Consider the following 26,132-nt stretch of genomic DNA (forward strand, 5'->3'; position numbering starts at 1 on the left):
GAAGGGTGGGGGGATCGGCCATCCCCTCGTTCCCTGAGAGGTTTGTGACCAAAAACACTTAAAGATATATATAAAACCAATCAAAAAGTAGTAAAGTACCCAAGAAGAACAAAAAACATAAAAAATAACCGAAAAAACCAAAAACAGTTTAAAAAAATCAGTAGAAATCATCCCCCCAGACAAGATGTGATCCGACCCCCCCCCCCGTTTGTTGTTGATAGATATATTATTGTTACAGGCATTTATCTCAGTCAGGATTGTCACGATCAATTTTGTGGCCTGTTTGTGAGACTTGTACTGTAGGGTTAATTGAGCATTTAAGCACGTTAATGATAAATTGCGCTCAATCCGGAAGGGTCAGCTGATTTGCGCTCAATTCGGAAGGGTCTTGGCAGATGACTGATCCGGCAAGCAGTACAAGGAGCAACAAGAAGGGGCTCAACGACAACAACAATCGACTTTTGGGTATCGTTAACATCTTTTGTATCCCTTTTGGTACAAAAATTAAGATAGTAATCTATGGGGGGCTCGACAGTGCTGCACTGCAGTGACCCTTCACCGAACTGCGATTATCCGAGTTAAGCACCCTAACTCAGATATTAAACAAACGCGGAGGGGTATAGTATTACTAACATTATTACTTATATAGTCTATATTAATACTCCTATATCGTTTTTCAGTGAAAAACACAGAAAGCAGACCGGTTTATAGGGTCAAAATAGCAATATTTTGACCCCCCACAAATCGCAATTTTTTGTGATTCTACAAGTTTAAAAATCTGCTTCCCGAAAGCCTTCCCGGTTGCAGAGAAATCGAACTTAACGTGTTTGATTTGTTGAATTCATCAACCCGGAGGGTTCCAGGTAGCATAGTTTTTCGCAGATTTTTTCAACTAAAGCGTTTTAGATCGGGTTTTTTGCATTGTACTAGAAGAGTATAGGCCTTCTGAGCTCGGATCGAAATTTTTAGGTCAAAAAGAACAGAATTGCGGAAAAAGTTAGGCGGAACCTATAAGAGAGAAGTTTCTTGACTTTAGAAAAAAGACGTTTTGGTTAATAACTTTGGAACTACTGGACAAATCCAGTTGATCTTTGTACCAATAGATCAGAAATTAGCTAAGCTAGATAGGGACACAAAATAGATAGGGACAAAAAGTATTCGAAAAAGTAAGCGTGAAAGTTTTTTGAGATTGTTTTTAGCAAATTCATCAATTTGGGAGGGTAGACCCTTCACGTTTTTTAAATTTTTTTAGGAAAGCCCTTACACCCCTACAAAAAGTAATAGCTGTTGAATAAAGTAACTTTAGGCTGTTCTAGACGAAAAGGGAAGGCTAAAGGCACAAGAAAACCTTAATCGAGCCGAAGTTAGGTAAGCGATAAGACCTTTCACCGTTAGCGTGAATTGTCAATTAAGAGGCTTAACTTCAATCCGGAAGGGTCTAGGAAAGGATCACATACCCTTTCTAGTTAATTCAAACAGCATAATAGCATCGGAGAACGTATCCCGAGGGGTATAGGTTGGAAATCAAGGAAATCTCCGAAAAGCTACTTTTACAAAACCAGAGGGCTCCCAATCCGGAGGGGTCAATTTTTTTTTCAAATTCGGAGGGGTCCCAATCCAGAGGGGCGGAGGGATCTTGTTTTCACAAAAACGGAGGGGTCCCAATCCCGAGAGGTCTTACATTTGCTAACTCAAAGGGGTCCCAATCTGGAGGGGTCTCAGTTTTGCCAATCCGGAGGGTCCTATTTTTGCCAATCCGGAGGGGTACTATAATTTTTTTTGTCAACCGGGAGGGGTATTATTTTATTAAACGACTTAGGTAGACAGAAGAAAAGATTATAGTGAGAGGTGTTAGGTTATTAACAGACAGGCTGGGAATCAGTGACTGCACTGGTAACTTGCCTTTCAATAAAGACCAGACCAAAACAAAACAGGTCCGAACTCGGATATTCGCGACACTAAGTCTAATATAAAAAGAGCGTAATTCATTGGTGTGGATTGGAACCCAATACGTTTTTGCGAAAAGTGACTGCCCTGCGGATTTTAGTAGGTCTAGCTCGGGCAGTCCAAAGGCAGAAAGGTAACACAGTACTCGGTGGGTGCAATAGACGCCCACTTGAGAAAATTACTGCCTTCAAAGTTTTGTCTGTTTGGTGCAGCACCAAGCAGGGAAAGCTTTTCCTTTAAAATACAAGTTTGACTATTGTACTGCGACCGACTAAAAGTACAATACACATAAGTTTTTCATAGAGGTATTATTACTCTGTTATTTTTTTTTTGATTTTAAATCAACATAATTTGTGCTTGATTGGGTAGTGAGTACATCTTTTAAATTTACTGATATCATCATATTGTGCTAGTTCTCAAATCTTATGACCAATAATCGGTTAGTGTGAATAACTTATATAGAAGCTGTACTCTGATACAGGGATTCGTGGTCACTATTTAATAGAATCTTGTGAAATTTATTGTGTTGTGTCATTATTATTGATATTCAAACTATAAGGTCACTAGAAATCGAATTGAGTGTATAGGCATTAAGAAGTGACAAATAGAGAATGAGTCTAGACAAGTCAAGGATACCTAAACGAGGTAATAGCTCTAGGAAATTCATACCTAAAAAGCAAAGAAAAACAATGACCGACCCTTTTGTGGATCGGATCACACGAACCCGGACCGACAAAGGGGAGACGGTTTCAGGCAGAATGGTTGAAACTAGGAGTCAGAAGTCCTCAGAAGAGCGAAAAGCTATGTTAGAAGTGGAGGTCCATACGGACCAGGCCATGAATGAGAACCAGGAAGTACATGGACCGGAGGGGAGAGACAGAAGGCTGGCGAGTGAATCTACTCCGGTAGAACAAGGCCATGATTTTGCCACTTCCACCGGGACATTGGACCTAGAGGAGATGTCGGAACTGTCCGACATCTCAACTGAAATAGTGGCAACTAGAAGATCTCCAAGAGACAACACCATGATGGCAGGCGGGACTGAGAAACAAACAACGTCCTCATCGTTCTCAGAAAGAATGAAGAATACCTTCGGAAACATTTTTCCATTAACCATGGGAGTGGGCACAGGAAATGAAGGTGAATCCCAGGAGGAAGAAGAGGACGAAGACGAGCAAATGGACTTTGGATCTCAAGTCAGCTTCAATAGTTCGACCCAGGAGAAAGAGGCATACGTCGAAAGAGAGACTGGAACCATGGACAAATTTGGTGTGGTGAGAACGATAAGCAAAGACGCAAACACACCAGGCCAGTCGAGAGGCTTTGCGATTATGACAAACTCAGAGACGCGAACTGGGGAGAGTAGAAACAAAGGGCTAGGCAACGCATTGGTGGATCCTGAAGTGGATAATGAAAAGACGTCGAGGCAGAGAGTCAAAGCCCGAATCCCGACCAGCACGAAGCTACCTGGGACCGACAGGGTGACACCGCCACTAGTGACGCCACTCGTGGATAACGGGGCAGCATTAGAAGAAGCCTTGAACAACATAGTGGGCAGTATAGGAGAGCAGAACGAACAGATGTCCTTAAGAATGAGTGAACTAGAAAGAGCAGTTCACATTGACAGAGAAAGTCTACGGGAAAAAACAAACCGCAATAGACAAGAAGTTGGTAGGAGCAAAAAACGCTTGAAAGAAAGAACGGACAAGCACATAGCGAAGGATTTTTCGCGAATGACAATAGAAGCGGAACAGAGGGAGTTACGCTTAAGAGACGACATGGAGAAGTTAAGAATTCAGCAAGAGCAGTCTTATGTCTTATGGGACTCTTGACACAACACAAAGATAGATGCGATGATGGAGAGGCGAACTCAGGCTATCATGGATAGGTTGGACGGGCTACTAGGCAGCAAGAGTGGACCAAAAGAAGGGGAACCGAACTCGGGAGGTCCCAGCAGGGAGGCGAAGGTGAACTTCAATGACCATCAAAGGAGGAGGACATACGGATCCACTAGAGGTAGGGGCAGTTCATCAGGCTATGCTACAAGTAAAAATAGAAGATGTGGCCCAAACAGTAGAGCAAGTTCAACAGGGAAAATACAGACCTCTAACGAAAGACCGACGCAAAGCACACATGCGACTGGGAGAGGTGATTCCGGTAACAGGAGACAGGCGAGCCCAGGCGGGAGTCATGTGGGCCAAGGGGGAAACACTCACGGCGATTCGGATTGCAGGGATGCACCAAATACAGAGTCATTAACAAGGTTTGAGGACACTCAGGCGGGGCACTCGAGAGATGCTACGGCAATGGCCAGAGCCTTTGAGCCCCTGAACAGGTCTTTGGAGACGTTCCTGACGAGGTTATCCAGAACCAATGAACGCAGTGAGAAGTCCAGAAGAGTCTTTAAGAAACCAAGATGCTACAAAGACGAATCTGATGGCTGTATTGATACCTGTATAGAATTAATGAAACTGCATTTCGAGAAAGAGGATTTATCGGAAAGACAAGAATGCAGTGCGCTTACCAGTAACTTGGAAGGGACAGCCATGAACTGTGTCATGGCCAAGAAGCAATATCAGCGTGACACAGCCGAGAAAATCTTCGAAATCTTGTTAAACCGTTTTGGACAGGGGTGCAGGGGCACCAAGCAATGATGAGCTTCGAGAAACGGAGACAACGAGAAGATGAAACGATAGACAAGTTTCTAGATGACTTGGAAATGCTGAGAAGACGCAGCCAACCAGATGAGTCGAACCGAACGATGAACCTGGCAGTAGCCTTAAAATTCATCGATGGTGTGAAGAATGATGAACTTCGAACAATGCTAGCAACGCATTACACACCACTATCAACCAATGCGCCAACACCAGAGGACTTGAGGCTCAAGTCGAAAGAATATCTTTTGTTGAAACCTCCTTCGAGATCTGGATATTATAAGACCAATTATGGCAATTTTAACAACGGACCAGCAAACCAAGGGAACAACTGGTACAAACCGAGGGATGATATGGACAAGAGACGCTCTTGTGCCAAATGCAGTTCGACGGACCATCATGTGTCAGTGTGCCCAACTTACAAACAAGGCATGAAAGCAATAGGCTTAAGCCTCGAGGACGAAGATGCGTCAGATGTTGACCGTGAGGATTTCATGAGAGGAGTAATTGCGAATTTCGGCCCGAGGTGTTTCTTTTGCAACTTGGAAGGTCATTTTAAATCAGATTGTCCGCAATTCTGCGATGCAGTGACAGACATCAAGCATCCAAGGCATGAGGAATTTTTATCAGGAGTGAAAGCCAGCAAGGCTCGCCTGTTGAGTGAAGCGGAGGCGCGCAGAAAAGACAAACCGCAAGAGCTGGCGACGAAGAAAATGCAAGCGGTAACTGAAGAGACATGTGGACCAGAACCGGTGACCGCGGCCGATGACTTCAAGATTGATTATAAGGCAGCCGCGAGGGATGCTCTAAATAGTGTGCAGCAGGAACTGGTGACCAAAGAGATCGAGCAGAAAGTGAAACTCGAACTGGAAAATGAGAAACTACAGGAGCAACTGAATACCTTCGAAGCAACGGAGTTCGAAGAGACTAAAGCACCAAGCAGTTTGAGCATGAAACTTATTGTGATCTCCGGTCAGAGGTTCGGTATGGTGCCGCCGCAAGGAAGCAAGATACAGTCGATAATCACGGTGACTGGACACCAGGTAATCAGAAATCTGAGTGAACCATCCGAGTTCACTTTGATGCATTTGGACACATATGCAGATTATCTGAGGCAGGTTTAGCAACGCACGAGTCGAGAGCTGTGCGAGCACTACTAACAACGGGTGGCCCTCGCATAAAGAAACTTCATGGACGCTACGTGGAAGTCTATGGGCCGTATCATGTGATGCTGAACGTGGATGGAATCAGTATCTACACTAGGACTTATGTAACAACAAATAGTGACAAAATAGGCCAGATTTATTTGGGTGAGGAGGAACTCAAAGTCCGCAGGATAGGCCATGACGCCATGATGGAACAAGATGCAGTACATATTGGGTGCGAAGCAGATGTGACCGCACATCTGCTCGACAACAACGGAAAGAAAATCGGAGTCACAGGGCTTCTGGACACAGGAGCGGTAGTGAGTGTGATGCCGATAACAACTTGGGAAAGAATGGGCTTCACGAGGGAAGATCTAATTCCAACGAATCTCCGACTGGCCGCCGCCAATCGAGGAGCAAATTACGTAGCTGCAAGAACACCAATAACAGTTCTCCACATGGGAGGACGGGATCTTTGGATGAGCTTTCTGGTGGTAGAGAATTTGGACGACGCCGACCAATTCATCTTGGGCAGAGATTTCGTCAGGAATTTTGTCGTGATGATTGACTTGAACAACGGTCTGATACAGATTAGAAACCCGGACCGGAAGTATGTTAAGAAACCAATTAATAGGATAATAACAGACGAAAACAAGGTACCAATTTTATTAGATAGAAAGGTGAAACTACAGCCAGGACAGGCTGTGGTGGCATTTTTTAGAATGAGAAATTTAAATTCGTTAAGCGATGGTAAACTGGTTTGCTTAGTACCGAATCCAAATAGTCAGAGTTCGGTGATTTTAGACCGGAGCTTCTCGGTAACGCAGAACGGACTGTGTGTCAGTGTGTTATTGAACACACTGGACCCCATGGTTTCAATCCAGCGTGGAAAGAAGCTTGGTTACGCTTTGCCGATGAGGACCGACTATGAGGAGACACCAAACTTGAAGAAACGCTGTGTGAAAGACTGTCCTCATCATGCCAATAAAGATAAAATTTTAAAGAGGATTAATGAATTAAAATCTATTCATAAATTGTTTTCAATAAAATCCGAAACGGACGATGGCTTATTGAGCTGCTCGAATTTTCCGGAACGCCCCTCGTCATATGAACTAGAATCTGACAAACCGGTTTTGCCAGATATAAAACATTTAAAAGGGAAAATAGGTGAGGGAGATTTCGAAAAATTGCGGGACGTCTTAAATCGGAACGCAGATGTATTTTCAAAACATAAAGCGGAAATCGGTTGCTGTAACTTCGTCGAACACGAAATTGAACTGGAAGAAGGCGCCGTTCCGCACAGAGAAGGGGCGAGACGAATGACAACACACAAGTCGGAAGCGTGCCGAGCGGAACTAAAAATGTTGCTCGAATACGACATGATAGAACCCTCAAAATCGCCATGGGCTTGCGGGGTAGTAATGGCGAAAAAAAAGGGGGCAGATTAGGTTTTGTTGCGACTTTCGCTACTTGAACGCGGTAACTATAAAAGATGTGTACCCGATACCGCGAATAGACGAGAGCCTCTCTAAACTTGGTGATGCCAAGTTTGTCACCACATTGGACTTGGGTTCTGCCTTCTGGCAGGTCCCGCTGCGGAAGAAGGATGGAGAAAAGACCGGATTCGCGTGTGAGTTGGGGTTGTACCAGTGGAAGAGGATGCCCTTCGGCTTGTGCAATGCAACGGCCACTTTTCGAAGACTGGTGGCTCAGGCTTTGACCAGAGTGACCAAGAAGTACGGGAATCTCGTGTTGTGTTACGCGGACGACGTGTTCATAGCAACACCAACCCTGGAAAACCACTTTGATCGGCTCGATGAGGTCTTTGGATGCATGAAAAGAGCAGGCTTGAAGTGCAAACCATCGAAATGTGAAATCGTTAGGGATTCAATCAAGTACCTGGGAAGAATGGTGGACAGGCATGGTGTGAGGTCGGACCCGGAAGCAGTAGAAGCAGTGTTGACATGGAAGGCTCCCAGAACGGACACACAGCTCCTGAGCTTCCTAGGGTTTGCCAACTACTACCGGGAGTTCTTAAAAGGATATGCGGAAAAGTGTATCCGATGCAAAAGCTGATGCGCAACAAAGGGAAAAAGTTCGAATGGAAACGATGAAGCACAAGTTGCCTTCGAGAACATAAAGCGGGAACTGTGCGAAGCGCCAGTGCTAGGCATGCCTACAGAAAAGGGCATGTATGTTCTTGACACAGACGCATCGGTGGTAGCCATCTCAGGAGTATTGCATGAGGAGCAAGAATGTCCCATTGCATACGGCAGCAAGGTCTTGAGTAACACTGACATGAAATATGGTGCACCAAAAGCAGAAATGTTTGCAGTAGTCACATTTGTGGAAAAATACCGCGCATACTTGGGGAGCGCTCCCTTTAAGTTACGCGTAGACAACAGAGCGTTATCCTGGTTGAAGACCTACTCGATGGATCAGAGTTATATTGGTAGATGGATAGTAAGATTGGATGGCTACCATATAATAATCGAGCACAGGATGCATGATAAACACCAGAATGCTGACAGCCTCAGTAAGAAAACTGAGTTCTATGAAAGATTGGAACAGAAGCAAGCCAATCAAGCAGAAATAAAGGAGGGATTCTCGTTTCTGGACAAAGAAACTTATGAAGCGCTTCTCTTAACGAGATGGTTGGACAAGTCTGGACATCCAATTCCAAGACACCCTGAGTTCCCTGTAGAGAAAGCAGCCGAGATAAAGATCCTATCCAAAGAGGACCCGGTCCCCTTGGATCTGTTACTGCGCTCAAACCTAGTCCAGCAAGAACTCTCTCGCATGAACATAAACAGCCTTTCATTATTGGATAAAACGGTGCAGGTCACACCGGAAGTGATGCGGATGCTGGGTGGATTGTTAGAAAGAGAAGTGATCAGAGATGACCCCGAGTGGACAGGAGCAGTGGCATCACTAACAGTTAGGGAGAAGGTGAAGATCATGCTGTCCAGACGACAACACGAGGAGAATAAGAGGGATTGTAGGACAATAGTTCAGCAACTAGTATCCTCAATACCACATGAGGTTTTAACCAGTACTTCGTACGGACGGAAAGAACAGGGGAGCAATACGCAAAAGAAAACTGTTACCTTTGTGGACCAGGATAAAGAAGGGGTAAAGGTAGAACGGAACCTGGTGCAAGATTGTTTGTCCGGGGAGACGAACAATGAGGGGAGCCAGCGAGTACAAGAACAACACCCGGGACAAGGAAGTTAGTCCGGGGAGTCTGAGTTAGATGAAAAAGTTCATGATGAAAAAAACAGGACCTGGGGAACAAAGTTTTATCCGGAGAGTTCAGATAGATGAGAAGAAGGCACGGACATGATACGGAGGAGGGTGCAGACTCCATCACGACCTCTTCAATAGAAGACAACTCCCGAAACTCAGGAATTGATACCTACTCAGACAGGAATTCGAGCTCGGGATCAGAACTGTCCGAACTAGCGATCCACACACTACTAGTGGAAACTCGTGCAAGGAATCTGGATAGGGAGATGTACCAGGACCCTGATAGTGATCGCTACCTCATACCACGTGAGAGAGTCTTTGACAACGCAGCGGATGATTTGGAGACAATAGCGGTATCGAAACGTTCGACAAGTCTGTTGCCACAAAAAGAGGTAGTCAGGACTGATCTTCAGCCGTTCAAGCAAGAAACACAGCCATTGGCGAAGATTTGGTGCGTTAAGATGGAAGAAGACACACACCAGCCCAATGAGCTGAATATTCAGATGAGGGTCATGAAGAGGTACTTGAAGGCGAGATACAGAATCTCGGATCTTTTAAGGGCGCAGAGAAATGATCGCATGACGAGCAACCTGAAAAAGTGGATCGAGAATGGTTCTCCGGATAAAGGAGACCTCGAGGAAGACAGTTACCGTATCCTGAGACAAAACTTCATGCAGAAAGAGGGAAGGTTATACGTGAACAAGGACGGGATTGTGGCCTGCAAGAGAAGAGATGAAGACAAAGTCCTATACAAGTATAACGAGATAGTGTTGCCGCAACTCTATCAGACAGAACTATTATTCATGTCGCATGATCAGATGGGCCATCAGGGGATCGACAAAGTGTATCAGAGGATCCTGAAGCGCTTTGAGTGGCCTGGGATGAAAAAGGCATGCGAGAAGTGGGTAACAGCTTGTCTGTCATGCCAACAAGTCAAGGATCCAAGGAAATTGCGATTTCCTTTACAATCGATCGAGTCGTCTGAACTCAATGAGGTGGTGCATTTAGATCACCAAAAGATGTGCATGACAGACAGTGGTTATAATCAGGTATTGGTCAAGATAGATCATTTCACGAAGTATGCAGAGGCCGTGCCCTGCATAACTGCCTCGGCGGAAGAGACATGCGACCACCTGATCAATACGTGGATAGCGAGACATGGTTGTCCGATGACGTTTCAATCGATTAATGGAACAGCTTTCGTAGGAGAGCGTACGAAGGAGCTAATGAGACGCTCACAGGTTGCTCAGGCTCACTCCACGACATACCATCCACAGACAAACGGCTTAGTGGAAAGGCAGAATAAGACGTTAGTGTCGATGCTGAGAGTATATTGTTCCAGGTGCATGACCGATTGGGACAGATACCTTCCACAGGTAATGGGAGCCTATAATAGCACGCAACTTTCCACTACTGGAGTTAGTCCACACATGATGCTAACTGGACACAAGAAGTCTTTACCCTTAACCTGTTTCTACCCAGAGTATGAGGGAAAGAATACGTCTCCACAGGTCTACGTGAGGGATGTGATCAGACGTCAACAGGAATTGAACGATTTGTGCAGACGAAATACTCAGCAAGCACAGGCAAGGCAGAGGAAAAAATTCGACAAGAAAGCAGCTGGTGCAAAGGCATATTCGGTGGGAGACTACGTATGGGTATTTCAGAACGTTATACCACCGAAAGGAACGAAAAAGCTCCTAAAAAGTGGAGGGGACCCTTCATGATTACGGAAGTGCACCAGGAGGGAGGCTTTTATAGACTGAGTATTGGTTGAGCCGCCCACTACGAGAACATTAAGCCACACAATCCATCGACAGAAGACTGGTGTATACCCGCAGACATGGAAGAAGGGGATTATCTAATGATGGATCCTGCTTGTGAGGTCAACGAGAAGGGCACGAGGGAGAAGAACGATGGAAACGAATTCGTGGAGGAAGGAACGAATACACCGCTGGACCTGGATCCAAACGAGGTGATCGAAGCGGACGATGAAACCTTACCCTACGCAGAGGAGGATTGGCAGGATCCCGAACAGATGGAGGTTCCCAAGAATTTGGAACCAGATCTTCCGCTTACGATACAGACTCGACAGAATGCCGGGACAAGACCCAGAAAGAAATATAACCCTTACGGTGACGACATTGTAGTGGATAGGCTAGATCTGAAAAAGATAGTGGAAGAAGTAGTGGGTCTAGAAGAAATAACTGTGTCACAGGACATTGACATAGTCGTTGATCACGAAGATGAGTGGGTCTACGACCGATCGAAACCCGAGGTAGAATTCGACGACGAGCAACAGCAGTCATATGAACAAGACTTGACGAATCTGCGTGTCTTAGAATGGCTGAACGAAATGACGTCGGACCCAAAGGAGACCAGTGTCACGATTCAAGAAGTAGATCGTGAAAGCATAAAATACATGAAAACCGAACGAGATGATCCTTCCTGGGCTGCCCAGGAAGGGCGACTACTCATTCCGGCTTCCAATCTCAATTTAATACCCGGTATGCAATCAACGGGGACGTCGATGGATTTTTTTGTCCGGGGAGTGCGGGTAGGACTTAACCACACTGAAAATTTGATAATAAAAAATTGAGAATAGCAAGAGAGACAGGAGACTTAGAAGCAGAAACAGGCGAAGAACCTAAGAAACCTGACATAGGGAGGGTAGTTGAGTCATATTTCAACTTCCAAATGAATATTCAAGTAGCATAATATTAACAGACAGTGATTTCATACTCACAAATAGAACATGTGCGATAGCAATCACAGCAGACATGAGTTTTAAGACAGCTTTAGCGGCAGATTTTAAGAGAGAAGATAAAACATAGAATTCCTATGGAAGCAAAGACCAGGAGTAGGGTGTGTAGCAGCCTTACCTCCGGCGGCGTCACAGATGCCGGGAAAATATATATGCTTCTTGGTGACGAGGGCGACGGAGAAGCAGCACGTGGACCCGGAGAACCTAGTCTTGTCCTTGACGAGGTTGAGAGACTTCCTCGTGGAAATGGACGTGAAGGAGCTCTCGCTTCCAGTGTACGATCCAAACAGAGGACGGCTGCATCCTCGGGAATTGTACGCGCTTGTACACGTGATATTCTCTGATACTAATATTCAAGTATATTTACATTAGAAATTTTACTTAAGTATAGGCTGAGTGACGTGCGAGAGGATGTTATGCTAAAAGACTAAGTTGTGTGACATGTGTGATATGTGTGTTATGTTATGTTATGTGTTATGTTATTAAAATCTTGGGTAAGAAGGGGTTAGTGACCATGAACAACTGAATGACGATCTTAGAAATAGATCCAAAGTTTGGACTGTCCAATCTTAGTTCGAACTCTAAAATTTTAGAGACCGATTGATTTTAATAAATTTTAGGACAAAGAATCTTTTTATCTGACTGTTTTTAAATAAATTTTAACGAGAAGTTAAGGTGAAACTGACAAGTGTGATATTCGTGACCTCTTTCTTAGATCCTGATTGATCGTTTAATTGCTCACTTGAGTCAAAGCTTGGAATCAAATCAAATCGAACCTGAAAAACAGAATGGATAATTTCAACTTGGATGAATTGATGGACCTGGCAGAGGCATATGTAGGACCGATGATAGATGCGATCTATCGTCGACTGATGGATCGAGACTTTGCTCTGGGGGACCCAGAGGTAGTCATGTTGCTGACCGCCCTGATAAACATCTTGGGGCATGACAACCGCCCCACAGAATTCCTATTGATGGCAGCATACTGAGAAAGGGGAGTACTAGACCGCCCGAACATGAGAGTGATGAGGTGGAGAAATGGGACTCTCTCAGGAAGTGATTTGGCGAATGAGCCTGGATTGGGAAGTTCTAGGACTTACCAACCAGATGAAATGCCTATGCCCTCCAAGCCCAAACCTAGCTGAGGAGAATGAATCAGGAGATAAACAGCGAGGCTGCCTCGTCTAGTTCACCACTGAGAGCAGCTGTGCTACCAAAGAGGGCAAAAGTAGAACAAAAGGTTCAGACGAACCAAACCATGCAAGATCTCTATAGGATAAAGGACGAGCTGGAAAGGACGAAAAGGGAGCTGGACGAGATGACTAAGACCATGCTCAGTACGGAGGAAGATAGGGACATGTGGAAGAGATTGTTCGAGGACTGCAGCAAAAAGCAGAGCGAAGAGATTGAGCGCTTGAGGCGGGGTTACAAAGAGCGGATGGCGTTGACAACGGCCGTGGAGAAGGTGATACCTGCAAGGAGTATTCCTCGTGGGCAGTCCCCGATGGAGCTCTTGACGCCTCGAGAAATGAGCCAGACAACGGAGACACGACTCCCGACAGCAAGAGGTCGAGTGACAATCCCGGACCCTAGTGACACCTTGGGTGACCCAGTCGTGGAACAAACGATGAGGAAGCTGATAGAGACAGCTGGACGACTAGCCGCCAGCAAGAATGCGCCAGGTTCCGGGGTGACTGCACCCTATGGAACGATCGACGACACGGGCAGAGTACGACTCTCCCAAACCGTGATCAGACAGGGAGTAAGCGACACGACGCCACCAATAGGGAGCTCTAAGGCCCCAGAGAGAAGAATACAGAAGATGACAGCGAAGAAAGTGTCACGTGTAGTAGACGTACAAAAGAATAACCAGTTGAGATATAACTTCACGGGAGTCCCGGAGACAGATCCGAGAGCTTGCGTCAATCGAGCGACTTGGAACCCGGCAGTAAACCTGCAGCAACCGCCACTGGGGATATCACATCTGATACTGGGAGACAGCTTGGTCAGAGTACTCTCGAACTTGAGGACCTCTTGGGTCACCACGGTGATGGCCTTCGGAGGCGCGACGATAGCCCAGTTATTTCGGATGGTGGAACTAATGAATCCAGCGAGGATCCCCAATGTGATGATCCTGGTTGGACCGAATAACATCTCTAGAGGTTCGGATGAGCAGTAAGAACTATGGGAATCGATGATGGTGTGCTTGTTTACTACTCTCTGGCAGAAATTCAACTGCGCGGTACTGACCGTTTGCACTCTGCCGATGAACACAAGGAGCTTGACAGCAACAGGGAGAAGGCACAACGAAGGAGTGGTCAGGTGGAATAATGTCTTGAGGAATCTCGCAAGTCGTAATGCCGGAAGAATAATCCTCATGGACATCGAACATGAGTTGAGAGCTATGGATCAGGCCAGACTGGCCACAGACGGCATCCACTTCGATAGTATAGAAGGACAGGCTTGGTTGAATCGAGTCTTCCAAGAGCGGTTGGATGAGTTGGAAGTAGAACTCTTTGACACAGGAGTGCTAAAAGAGGAAGGAGCATTGAATGAAACGGTGATTACCACCTTTGTGCCTCCTAGCCTGGAAACACGCTTGGGGACGGTCCCGGCCGTCACGAACTATAGACAGCAGAGCTCCAGCGAACCAGGTCAAAGATCAGACGTTCAAGATTGACTGGGAGAAGCGCCGGTGAGGAGGACCATTCATTCTAGGAGAAGACTAGGGCCTGTCAATCCGATGGAAGAGACAACTAGCACGTCTAGATCAGACACGAGATCAGAGACGACAAGTACCAGTCGAGAGGAGAGACGCCCGGATAGAGGCTCGCTGATGTGGTCAAGGCCCATACCGTCTCCCTGGCCTGTGTACAAGGACGAGCTAATGAAGCTGGATCTCCAGAGGGTGAGCTTCATCGAGGATGCCAGGAGGATGCTGATGGAGCGAGGCTATAGGTCAGAAGACTGTACTCGATAACCGGCGTAGACTGGTTGATAGCCGCTGCATAAAATTCAGCTCCACGACGGACTTGATATTTGCTGATCTAGAGGGACTGCCCTCTAACAACACAATGGGACCAGTGAACGCAAGACCTTTGCAGGACGTGAGGTTGAATCTTGATGAGGGGAATTGAGAAGAGAGACCGGGAAGATTTCTGACAACGAGGGCGCCGATTGGACAACATGTGAAGATGTTCAGGCAGGTGGCGACACCCGGAGTCATGTGAAAGATAGAACATACCCAAAACAAGTGAGTCAAGATGGTGACGTCCAAAGGTACGGCGGATTGAAAGCGATAAAGAAAGATGAGACCATCTTTGCCGCGTACGACAAAGCAGAAATGAGGAAGGCCAAGATTATGATAGTAGCGAATTCAGAGTTTGTGTACACTTCCGAGTCTCTGTTTCGGCCGGATGTCATAATGTTGGCAGCGGTCGACCTGGACCTACTGCAAGCCGTATCTCTGGCAATAGGGGTACAAAGACAGACGGACATGAGCCCAGTCACGATCGTGTTTGCTGGCATCAATGACCACTTGCACAGTAGAGGTTTTCTGAGCAAACTCAGAGATCCTACAATGGCAGAAAATGCTGTGTGGCCAGCAATAAAGGATATCCTGGAGTCAATGGGTGAAGTGGTGGATGCGGCGAAGGAGGGGTCGTTCACCAAGGTGACACCGAGAGTAGTGTTCGCGCTGTCTCCGGGGTATGCATGTCTCCCGGATGGATTGAAATTCGTGTATGCGATCGTGACCTTGCTTTCGGAAGGGAAATATGATGTGATCATATCAGCCCCAAATCGCATGATAGAGATGGAGAACCTGAGACCACTCAGGGCTGAACTACCTGCGGTGTGGTCAGATATCTCGAAAGCGATGAGAGGATTCAAGACCATGCGCTGCACATGTTAGTGTTGGATGAGGTGCTGGGGTTGGAACTGTCCAGTTTCAGTCGACAGCTCAAACTTAAACCGGGAATAGACGACGACCATCGAGTGGTCATAGCGATGTCGAACGACTTATGGTTCCGAGCAATGGAAGTGACAGGTGAAAAAGCGAGAAGGAAAGTTCCAAGGAGACTAGAGCTCATTTGGAGGCGATGGTTTTGAGGACCAAACCGGAGGCCAACCAGTGGTTACATCTAAGTCCTCGTGTAGCGGCACTGGGTGCAGATGCTTTCGAGCAAGGCCCCATAATGATTAAGAAGATCCATGCCTACTTGTTGAAGGAGGTGAACCTAGCGGAAAATTCTGAAGAAAAAACAGCTGAGTTTGTGAATAGAATGTGCCAGATTACCTTGGAAACCTTCTGGACCCAGGAAGTGAAGGGGGAAGAAGGCTTTGAACTGACAGATAGCATGCTCGAAGGGTTGGGAGCCGGATGGACCGCGTCCTTCTTGGCGAAAGTTTACCCGAAAGTTTCTCCTTACTTGATAAAGGAATTCCTCCAAGCAGTAGTGGAAGTATCGATTGTGGAGCTACTAGCCTTGTTCGTGACGTTTGGAGCAGAGAGTTTCGTGAAAGTACCGGCTGTACTGCTCACCGAAGGAGTTCAGAACCTGCGGTTAGATGGGCTTCTAACGTTGATTGCAATAACGCATGGAAACTTGGGAGGGCTGATGAATTTGACGCGCTACCAGAGCAGATGAGAGAGAGAATGTGAGGAAGTTCGACGTGAAGCGAGCTACGGATTCCTGGAACAAGATAAGAGATTTGAGACATACTCTTATCCAGTACCTCCTGCAGCAGAATCGCTTTGGAACAGGAGAGGATGAAACAATCCAGAGGGAGGAAGACGTGAGACGACATGCTGGGGGCATGCCCCATCTAACCGATCTGAGCTTGGCTATGAGGACCGATCCCTTAGCGTTGATCAGAGGAGCCACGGAGTTTGTGACAGTGATCTATGGACCAGCAGTCACAATTGCGTTCCCTGATGTCAAGGTGGAGGCGCATAGGAGGTCGGTGCTGCACCTGAACCTCATATCAGCAGTGGACGGTAGTGCGCTGAACTGGTGTGAGCAGCACGTGTTGCGGGAGCTCATGAGCGAAGATCTGTTGTTTGCGAAGATATCAGAGCCAGAAATGACGGTCATCAATTTTGACGATGACTTCCGTGATTGCATGGGAGAAGTAGAGAGAGAACACATCGAGGTGTTTCCGAAGCTTTGGAGTCTGTGACCTTATGATAAGATGAATGGTGAGATAACCAGCGTTCCTCGTCTCACTGCAGCATAACACAAGGTGAGAGAAGAGACGAAAGATTGGGGTGATTACGAGAAGCTGCCGGAAGAAATCCCTGAATTCCCTCTGATAAGAAGGATGTTGCTTGGAGCAGTCTCCGTGGTACACACTCCTAGGTTGAGAGCATTTGAAACCAATGAAAGGAGAATAGGGAAATTTGTGGGAACGATGGATCCATACTTTGTGGGGAGTAATGCCGCCGTGTTACAGTGCACACGATTTGCCTACACGGATCAAGCGACGAGAGGGCGAATAAGCAACGCCGCGACTCCCAAGCCTGGAAGATTTTACGAGGAAGTGGCGGAATTAGGCTTAGCGCCTATGAAGATGAGAGGCAGGACCGAATTGTCTGAGGCCTCCTTGATCCTGACTAAAGCGAAACCGGAATTGAAAGTAGGAGGAACGTTGCAGGCGAGAACCTTCCTAGCACCCTTCGGCTGTGAGGAAATTAACGTGGTCCATGGAAAAGAGGAAGATGGATCGGTTGGCACACTGATCATACCAAAATTTCCGGAAGGGGCCGATAATGAAAAGCAAGGACCTTCAAGCTCGAAGAAGGATATGTCAGAAGGAGATGACGGGCAGGGAGGAAGCCGTCAAGCGGAAGAACCCATGCAACAAGATGCAAATCAAGCTGGTGGGGACGACGACAGGGCATCGACAGGAGGAATATCCAGCCTGGATTTCAATTTCCTCAGTAATCTTGAGAACAAAGCGGATACGTTGGAGGCGACTGAGCCAGCAGATGAAGGCAATTCGACATTGGAACCTCCGTCAGCCTTTACAGAAATGAAACGGAATTTGCCGGAGAGCAGCTCTCCTGGCAATTCGAGAAATAATTAACAAAGAATCCTCATGGAATCACCTAGGAGAAGAAGAATAGAGGGCTCTGCCAGATAACCTTTCTTGGGAACGTTGCCCGAAGAAGAGTGGGAAGTACATCACCGAGACCATGAAAGTAGGACGGGATGTAGATTGGACAGAGTGGCGTTCATGGAAGAAGTCTGGACAGTGGTTCAGAGCTATGGGACCCAGTCCATTTTGAAAATAGGTCTCAACCGACCATTGATGCGGTAAGTCCTTGACAAGCTTGATGAGTGTGAAGGGAGATTGAGTGAGTTGTTGATTGACTCAGCCACTGATGAAAGTGAGGCGAACTCTCCCATCAAGATGACACCGCAGGACGATAAAGGAGAGGTGGTGTATCTGTCAAGAACCAGGAGAGGAACGATGCGATCGAAAATGGTGATTGATAAGATCAACGCGATGAAAATGAAGTTAGGCAGCAGAGTGATGCCGAGGAGAGTAGGAAAGACGAAGGTGGATTCGGAGATATCGATGAAAGCTGTCAATTCAGCGAAAAGGAAACGAGTCGAAGAGGCCATGGATTTGGGACAAAGTGATTATCAATTGCCTGGCACGAACAGAAGGTTAACCGATGTAGCGATGGTGCCACCCATTCTCATGGCAGGGATAAAGTCAACAGGTTACAAGTCCAAAAGGAGTGACCGCACTCTGACTGGAGACCTTAGAAATGAAAACACTTAGCCAATGTGGAGAAAGCACAATGAAAGACTTTAAACCATCTCCCATGAACCACGGAAAGGGAAATGTCGCAGGACAACTAGTACCAATGGAGTATAACCGACTGACAGTGTTGGAGACTGTGTCAATAGATGAAACCGCCGGTGGATACATGGAGATGTTGGAATACCGAAACTCGGCTAGAGGGTATGTGATGGCTCTGGAAGACAAAATGGTCATGGAAGATTATCTGGAGACGATGTTGCGAGGCACCACCCTCAAGCAGAAGGCGTACGGAACTTTAGCGTCATCTGAGATGCAGGCGTAAACGATTGATCATTTAGTGAGCCTTCCATAGAAAGCAGTGGTGTTGAAGTACTTCGAAGAGGAAATGAGGACTGCGCCGAGAATACACGCTCTCATGGCAGTACCCTACGTAAGAACCGAATTACAACTGAGGTTCGCCTGGTGCATGATGGGATTAACTCGCGGGGAATATGACTCAGAAGAAAGGAAAAGGTCAAAAGAAGAAAAAGATTTCCTTATGACGAACCTGAGGGATCTGATAACCCAAGAGGGAACAGCAGTATCGTGCGCGAAGCGGAGAGACACTCTCTGTTTCATTCGATTCTTGATAAAGCACATTTCAGTACAAGCATTGAACACCTGTGTCAAGATGCTGAGGTAGGGCGATGAACGAGCAAAAGCCTTACTCTTGCTAGCACTACTGGAGATGCATCGAAACAAGCCGATGAGAGTTAATATGAAAGAACCTGAGGAGTTAGAGCCCATGAGAAAGATAGACGAAATCAGGAGATTTTCAAAGAAGGAGCTGAGACTCACCAAAGAATCTATGGGGGCACTACCGAAATCCAGTGAGTACTGTGGACCGATCAAGAAGAAGTCGTACAGCTACGTGTCCGGAATCATAGGGATAGCGTGCAACCCTTTCCTGAGTGAAGACATACGCGATTGCTTCTTTGATTACGAGCAGGCAGTGTTGCTAAGTTTGTGGACGTCGAGAATTGTAACGATTAAGAGCGCTAATAATCCGCAAACTCATCATGTTGACACATGACGAGTTTCCCTGCCACTGCTTGCTGCAGACCTGGTGGTATCCCGAGCGTAGTAATCTGGTGTTGATCTGGGACTCTGGAGAGCTGCTCTCCATGGTTTTACCAGACTCATCACGGCCCATAACGATAGTGATAGTGGGAATTATGATGGCGGTACGATGGCTGGAGGCTCATGTGAGAGAAAACAAAAGACAGGAGGCACCAACGGGAGAACAGTTGCAGAAATTGGATTGTTTAAAAGATTTAGATCTTTTTGAGACAACGTGCAAGGTTCTAAACATTCCGATGGAAAGGAAAAAGATATGGGCGAGCAGACGGTTGATGCCATGGTTCAGAGCTAACATGACTGCATGGTTGTACGAGAATGCCAAAAAGCATATAACGAAGCACGGCAGAGTATACAGTGGATATCAACTGGACATTGGAGCAGGAACTTTCAAGCGAGCTTTCGTGACTCATGGGAATGCAGTGACCACCGCTGTAAAAAGAATTTCCAGGACAAATGAACGTAGTGGAAAGGAGAAGGAAGAGATGTTCAAGGAAGATTTGGAGAGAAACGTGACGTTGTGTCTCCACAACAGCTTCTGCCGGAACAGAGAATCTCACGTGGATCCCCTACCTTGTTGCAAACAGAGGGTAGAAAAGCAGAAGTGTTGGAGGACTGCTTCCAACAGTGTCAGAATAGCTAACGATGTGTTGCAAGACACAGAAACTGAAAGTGCAGAGTCAGTGTCACAGGAGGAAGAGATGGAACATTGACAAATGGTCGAATGAACAAGATGCAAAAAGAAAGAAAATTAGAAAAATTTAGAAGTTTTAGAACTTCTAAACGACGAAAAGAAGGGAAACAAAGGAGTGACGAAGAAGAAGAAATCAAAACTTAGAATTGTTTCTTTGTATGAAAAAACTCAAGTGAGAAACCAAACGACCAAGTTGTAATTGAAAACCGAAACATTTAGTTGAGTTTTGAACATTAAAGAATTGGTTGCATTTAAAAAATTGCATTTTGATTTTAGTTATTGGCTTTAGAGACACTTACTATTTATTTAGAAAGGCTTGAGTAAAGAGTATATTTAAATATTCCAGCCTGCATGACTGTTTTTAATCAACTAGGAGAACTGATTACTTTGTGGTGACATAAAAGGCTTGGGTAATCTCTTGAAGAGGGAGATTGTTTCATTGTTTTTTCTAACCACAGAGTTCCTTAGTTTTAATATTCAGGACAATAACAAGCAAAATTTCCGAAGGGAAGAAGCATAGTAGGATAATTTTAGCTTGTTGGTAAGCAGGACTGTCCTGCAAACCAACATCTTTTTAAATCTAGGAGAAAAAGTTTTTAATCAGGACATTGACATTGGAAGTCGGAAAAGATGTTTTTATCTTAGGTCATATCCTCAATATAAAGATTAATGAAAAATTTGAAGGCTATAGTGATGTAGTATGATGCCATTTATATTCTGCATTGAGTCGAAATGACGCGGATAAAAATAATTTCCTGCATTTTGTAAATTCTGTTCGATGACACTGTACCAATTTTACGAACATTGCGAGATTCAATGAGGACATTGACCGTACTGTCCGGGGAGTATGTGACATTCGACCAGAATGGACGAAAATGCAGATTCGAAATTTTAGCAGCTAGCCTTCCGAATCAGCAGTTTAAAAGAATTAGCGGTGTTATTGGAACGATTAGCCAAACTGTGAAGGCTAGAATATTCTGGTCTTTCAAATTTTTTAATTTTCGAAGTATGACGTCATATTTCTGAGAAACGTCAGAAACGGCCATTTGGGCAGAAAGGCCGAAATAAAACAACAACGACGGTGGTTGCGACGATAACAACGAAAAAACTTAGAATCAGAATTAGAGTCGAGCAGAAATAGCAGAGACCGTTCCGAGTTGCAACTATTGTGTCGCTACAATAGTTGCAAGGCCGTTGCGAACAACGGTGAAGGGTGGAAGACAGCCTTCCGGGAGGAAAATAGAGGTCTTATTTCCCCGGATTCAAGAATCCGGAGGGGTCTCGGGACTGAAACTCTTAGCATTTTATACAAACTTTTAGCTTCCCTATTATGTCCTGAATTGAATTCAATTAACATCTGAATTCATTTTATATGTTGAATTTAATATGTTGAATTAACATATGAATTTAATTAACATCTGAATTCATTTTGCTAGGATGAGAAGCTAGGAGTTGGGGGAAAGGGTTGGTCCATCTTCGATGGAGATGATGATTTTTATCTACTGAACAAAAACAATAATAACTCAGAAAATAGTAGTAGCCTTGTTTTTAGGAGTGACCTCGTGGTCTGGGGATACTGAGATCCAGCCATGAGCTCATTATTTCTGCATGTCATTAAGTTAATTTGAGCGTTCTGGTCGAAGACGGAGAACAGTAACGTTTTTGTCGACCCGATATTGAAAAGACCACCAAAAGAACTGGCTTTGGTAGAGACGGTGAAAAACATGTTAAGACGTTAGCCAGTCGTCTTAGGACCTTGCTTTATTTTCCGTCGATATGTATCTTCCGGGCGAATGTTTTATGGACTAGATGTAATTTCAAACGGATTATGGGGCTCAAGGTTCAGCCGAACCTTCTTTAATGTCAAAGTCTTGAACCCGCACGCGATAAATTCACGAAGACTAATGAAAGACGCCCATAAGTATCACGAATCACTAAAAAAACTCAAAATACCAACAGAGAGTTGTACAAGTCGAACAGAGCAGCTTCTGCCCGCTCATTTTTGGCTGCACGGGTGGTGCAGCACCAGCAGCTACACGGACAATGCGGTGCATAGCTAAAAAAATTAGTGAAAAAGGCATGAAAGCTACTCAGAAACAATAAACTACATAAGAACTAAGATCAGCTTCGCGCTGCTCAGGAGAGCTATCCTTTTTATACGGGGGTGCCGATCACTACGGAAGACTCAATTCATAGACAATTCAGTTTGTGCTATTATAGAGGAGGAACGGTTCAAGTAAATACCTTTAATGACAACGCATCAAATGCTGACTTGACTTAATTCGTGCAATATTGTTTATTGATGTATTTCTATAATGCTGGTATGGGCTCTATCCAGCTTGTGCACGACCGGACCTAAACGGAAGGACCATTTTTTATAATTTACCTTTTTTTATGACTAACCTCAGTTGCAATGATATCTTCGACCTTCTGATTACAAAGGAGAAAAGAAGTAAAAAAAAAGTGTGCTCGATATACAAAACATAGCTCACTTTTTTCTGGGTTTTTGCTCAAGCTATAGTTTTTTTCCGATTTCAGTATGTTTTTCAGGTTTGCGAGCACAAAAAGAAAATAGTTTTTCAGAATTTTTGTCCAATTGCCTGCAGATGCATTTCCACTCTTTGTCGTTTCGATTTCATTTTTACGGTGTATAATTTTTTTTGTTTTTTCGGTAGAATGGATCCAGTTAAGCGAAAAGTGACGGCACCAACAGGAGCTGATGCTGGGAAACGGTTCAAAGCTGATGTTACAGTTGCGCCTTCTCGTTTTGAAGAAGAGTTAGCGAAGTTAGCGCCAGATGAAGTTGTAGCTGATGTTCAAGCTTCTTCACAAGAAAGTAGATGGCCGCGTCCTTCAGTACCCAAAGGCTTAATAGAGGTAAGATTCAGTTAATTTTGTGGTGTTTATGACTTATTGGGAAAAATTTGATTTTTTTTTCGCTTTGAAGGGGAATCTGCTATTCCAACAATATGACGTGGACGTGTACACTGATGAGAGAAATGAGTTCTTCGGATCGCAGAATCAAAATAAGAGTGCGGTCGTCAGACTTTTTGGAATAACGGCCTCAGAAAACTCAGTGTGTTGTCATGTTCATGGCTTCCGTGCCTATTTTCATGTACCAGCACCACCTGGCTTCAATCCAGGTGATTGCGACACTTTTAGGCATGTTCTCAATGATGCTGTCATCCGCGACATGAGGTCAAACAAGGACAATGTAACTCAAGCTGTAGTTTCAGTCGAAACTTGTACAAAGCAGAGCATCTACACTTTTCACGGCAACAAAAAGAGCCAGTTTCTAAAGATAACTGTAGCTTTGCCCAAGTTTGTTGCACCTGCTAAAAGAATACTGGAAAATGGATTCGAATGCCCTCCCAAATACAAAATTCATTCATATCAGCCGTATGAAGCAGATGTGAACTTTGAAGTTCGATTTATGGTAGATAATAAGATTCCAGGATGTAATTGGGTTGAACTACCAACTAAAAAGTATAAAAGCCGCGTTGGTAATAAGAAACAAACGAATTGTCAGATTGAAATTGATGTAAACTACACCGATATCATTTCTCACTCGCCAGAAGGTGCGATGGATTCTATCGGACCTCTGAGAATTCTCTCATTTGACATTGAGTGCTCAAACAGGAAGGGTATTTTCCCGGAACCAGAACATGACCCAGTGATTCAAATTGCCAACATGGTTACACGGTGAGGATCGAAATTGCTTTTTTTCATGCATTAGTGAACCTGAAAAAAATATAAATTTGCAAAAAGTATTCAAATGTGAGCATTTTCTTTACATTTTAGTTACGGTGAGTCCACGCCGTTCGTGCGAAACGTGTTTACTCTTGGGTCGTGCGCTCCTGTTGCTGGATCTCAAGTTGTTGCTTGCAAAAACGAACAAGAACTACTGTCTAAATGGAACCAGTTTTTGTCGAAAATTGATCCAGACATCATCACCGGATATAATATGACTAACTTCGACTTTCCTTACTTGGTTAATAGAGCAAAGCATTTGAAAGTGGATGGTTTTTCGCTGTTGGGAAGAGTGCTAGGTGAAAGAAGTGTGGTGAAAGATCTAAACTTCCAGTCAAAGCAGTTGGGGAAGCGCGAGAACAAGTTTGTGGAAATATTAGGAAGAGTTCAGTTCGACTTGCTACCAGTTATTCAGCGAGATTACAAACTGAGGTATAACTTTCTGTTCGTATATTCAGAAAATATAGCCTTTGCTCAGTTGAAAAGGATGGTGATATGAAAACCTATTTGGATTCTGTTCAAGACCTGGAATGAGAAAAAGTTGGAATCTTAAACCTCAGTTTTTCAATTAAAAAATACCAGGTGACTTGAATGGTGTCGTGTTAAATTTAAATCTGTTTGCACGAAGCGTAGTGGGATGCTACAAGCCATTTTACCCCAGCCTACGAAAATATTAGTGCTCCCCATTTTGGTGTCAAATGATCTTTTTCTCGTTAAATACAAATATGGAGGCTAGCATGATTAGACTCTATTATATATTTAAATGCGGGCTTAACAATCCTGTCATGTTTAAACTTTTTCAATGTATAATTTTTGCATGTTAAACGAAAAAATCTATGCACGTTTAAGCTATATCGTACATATATTTTTTTCGATTTTCCAGTTTGATTTCAAGGATTATTTCATTAAATTTGAAATTGGCGACCCAATATTGGGATGCTGTCAGGGTTTCCTCAGGGATTGCGAGTAATTTTGCCTCCAAATTTGAACTCCTAAATCCTTTTAGTTTACGAGATACGACAATTTTTTCAAAAGTTTTTAGAAAATTGATAAAAAATAATCACAAACATCGAAATTCTCAACCCTGTAGTTAGGAGCTGTCAGGGTACTTTCAGGAATTTCAAGTCTTGCCTTGAAATATGACTGCTCTAATCGTTTTAGTTTTCAAGATAAGGCGTGTTTTTTGATTTCGTATCGTGTTTTTTTAGTATCGGAGATTTGACGTTTTTTATGTCATTTTGAAACTTTTCAAAGAACTTAGATTTACAAAACTACACAGTTTTACAGTTTTTGAAAATTTGAATTAAAAAAATTTTGAATCAAAAACAATCTTACAAAATTTGTAATCACCAACCTTGTAATTGGATGCCTTCAGAGCACACTCAAAGGATGCAGATCTTATGAGTTCCTAAAAAGAGTTCCTAAAAATCTATGAGTTCCTGAAAATTCGAAGCACTGGAGGTGCGTTACACGCTAGTTGTACTCAAATCTGGCTATATCAAATTAACTTAACTCAAATTAAATTTGATTTTTTAAGAAAAAATCAATAGTTTGTTTCCCCGGTTTCTGAAGTTCAGATAATCTTCTCAAATGGTCTCTTGGCTATTTTTTTAACTGTTGCGAGAGCAACTGAAGTTTGCAATCGACTAATATTTTTCCCGTGAACTACTTGAAACACAGGCATCATCTTTTGGAGGCCTCTTAAAGAAATCATCTCCCGTAGGCCTCGATTAGAAATTAGATCAAACCGGTGTTTTTTGAGGAATATTGCTTTTAAATACCTGGTGTATCTACACAAGCAGGCTAGCGTTATAATACGAATCCGCTTTTGTTTTTTCGAAAAATCAAATCACATAAAACAGTGTTCAATTTGGTTAATTTTTGGTGCATAGTATAGGCAATTTAGTAGCATGTTTCAATTTCACTCGTTTTTTCTTGTTGACTACTGTTTACCCTTGCGATTTGCAAGGGTATTGCAATCGGGTACTAGACTTTGTTTCCCCGTAAATAACTTTGTTCACTGGATCTCCAATTTTACAAGA

The 26,132-nt window shown here is 44.4% G+C and overlaps 1 protein-coding gene across 1 annotated transcript in view; it reads left to right on the forward strand.

The window, feature by feature from the left end:
- Window positions 1–26,132, forward strand: part of LOC134844256 (DNA polymerase delta catalytic subunit-like) — a 471,945-nt gene that overhangs the window by 431,490 nt on the left and 14,323 nt on the right. Inside the window, exons 2-4 of the mRNA XM_063860876.1 lie at window positions 23,013–23,217; window positions 23,288–24,042; window positions 24,142–24,522. Coding sequence (XP_063716946.1) covers window positions 23,017–23,217; window positions 23,288–24,042; window positions 24,142–24,522 — 1,337 coding nt within the window. The 5' untranslated portion in view covers window positions 23,013–23,016. The remainder of the gene's footprint in view (window positions 1–23,012; window positions 23,218–23,287; window positions 24,043–24,141; window positions 24,523–26,132) is intronic.

The sequence above is a fragment of the Symsagittifera roscoffensis genome, chromosome 1, assembly GCF_963678635.1.
Source record: "Symsagittifera roscoffensis chromosome 1, txSymRosc1.1, whole genome shotgun sequence".
Classification (NCBI taxonomy): Eukaryota; Metazoa; Xenacoelomorpha; order Acoela; family Convolutidae; genus Symsagittifera; species Symsagittifera roscoffensis.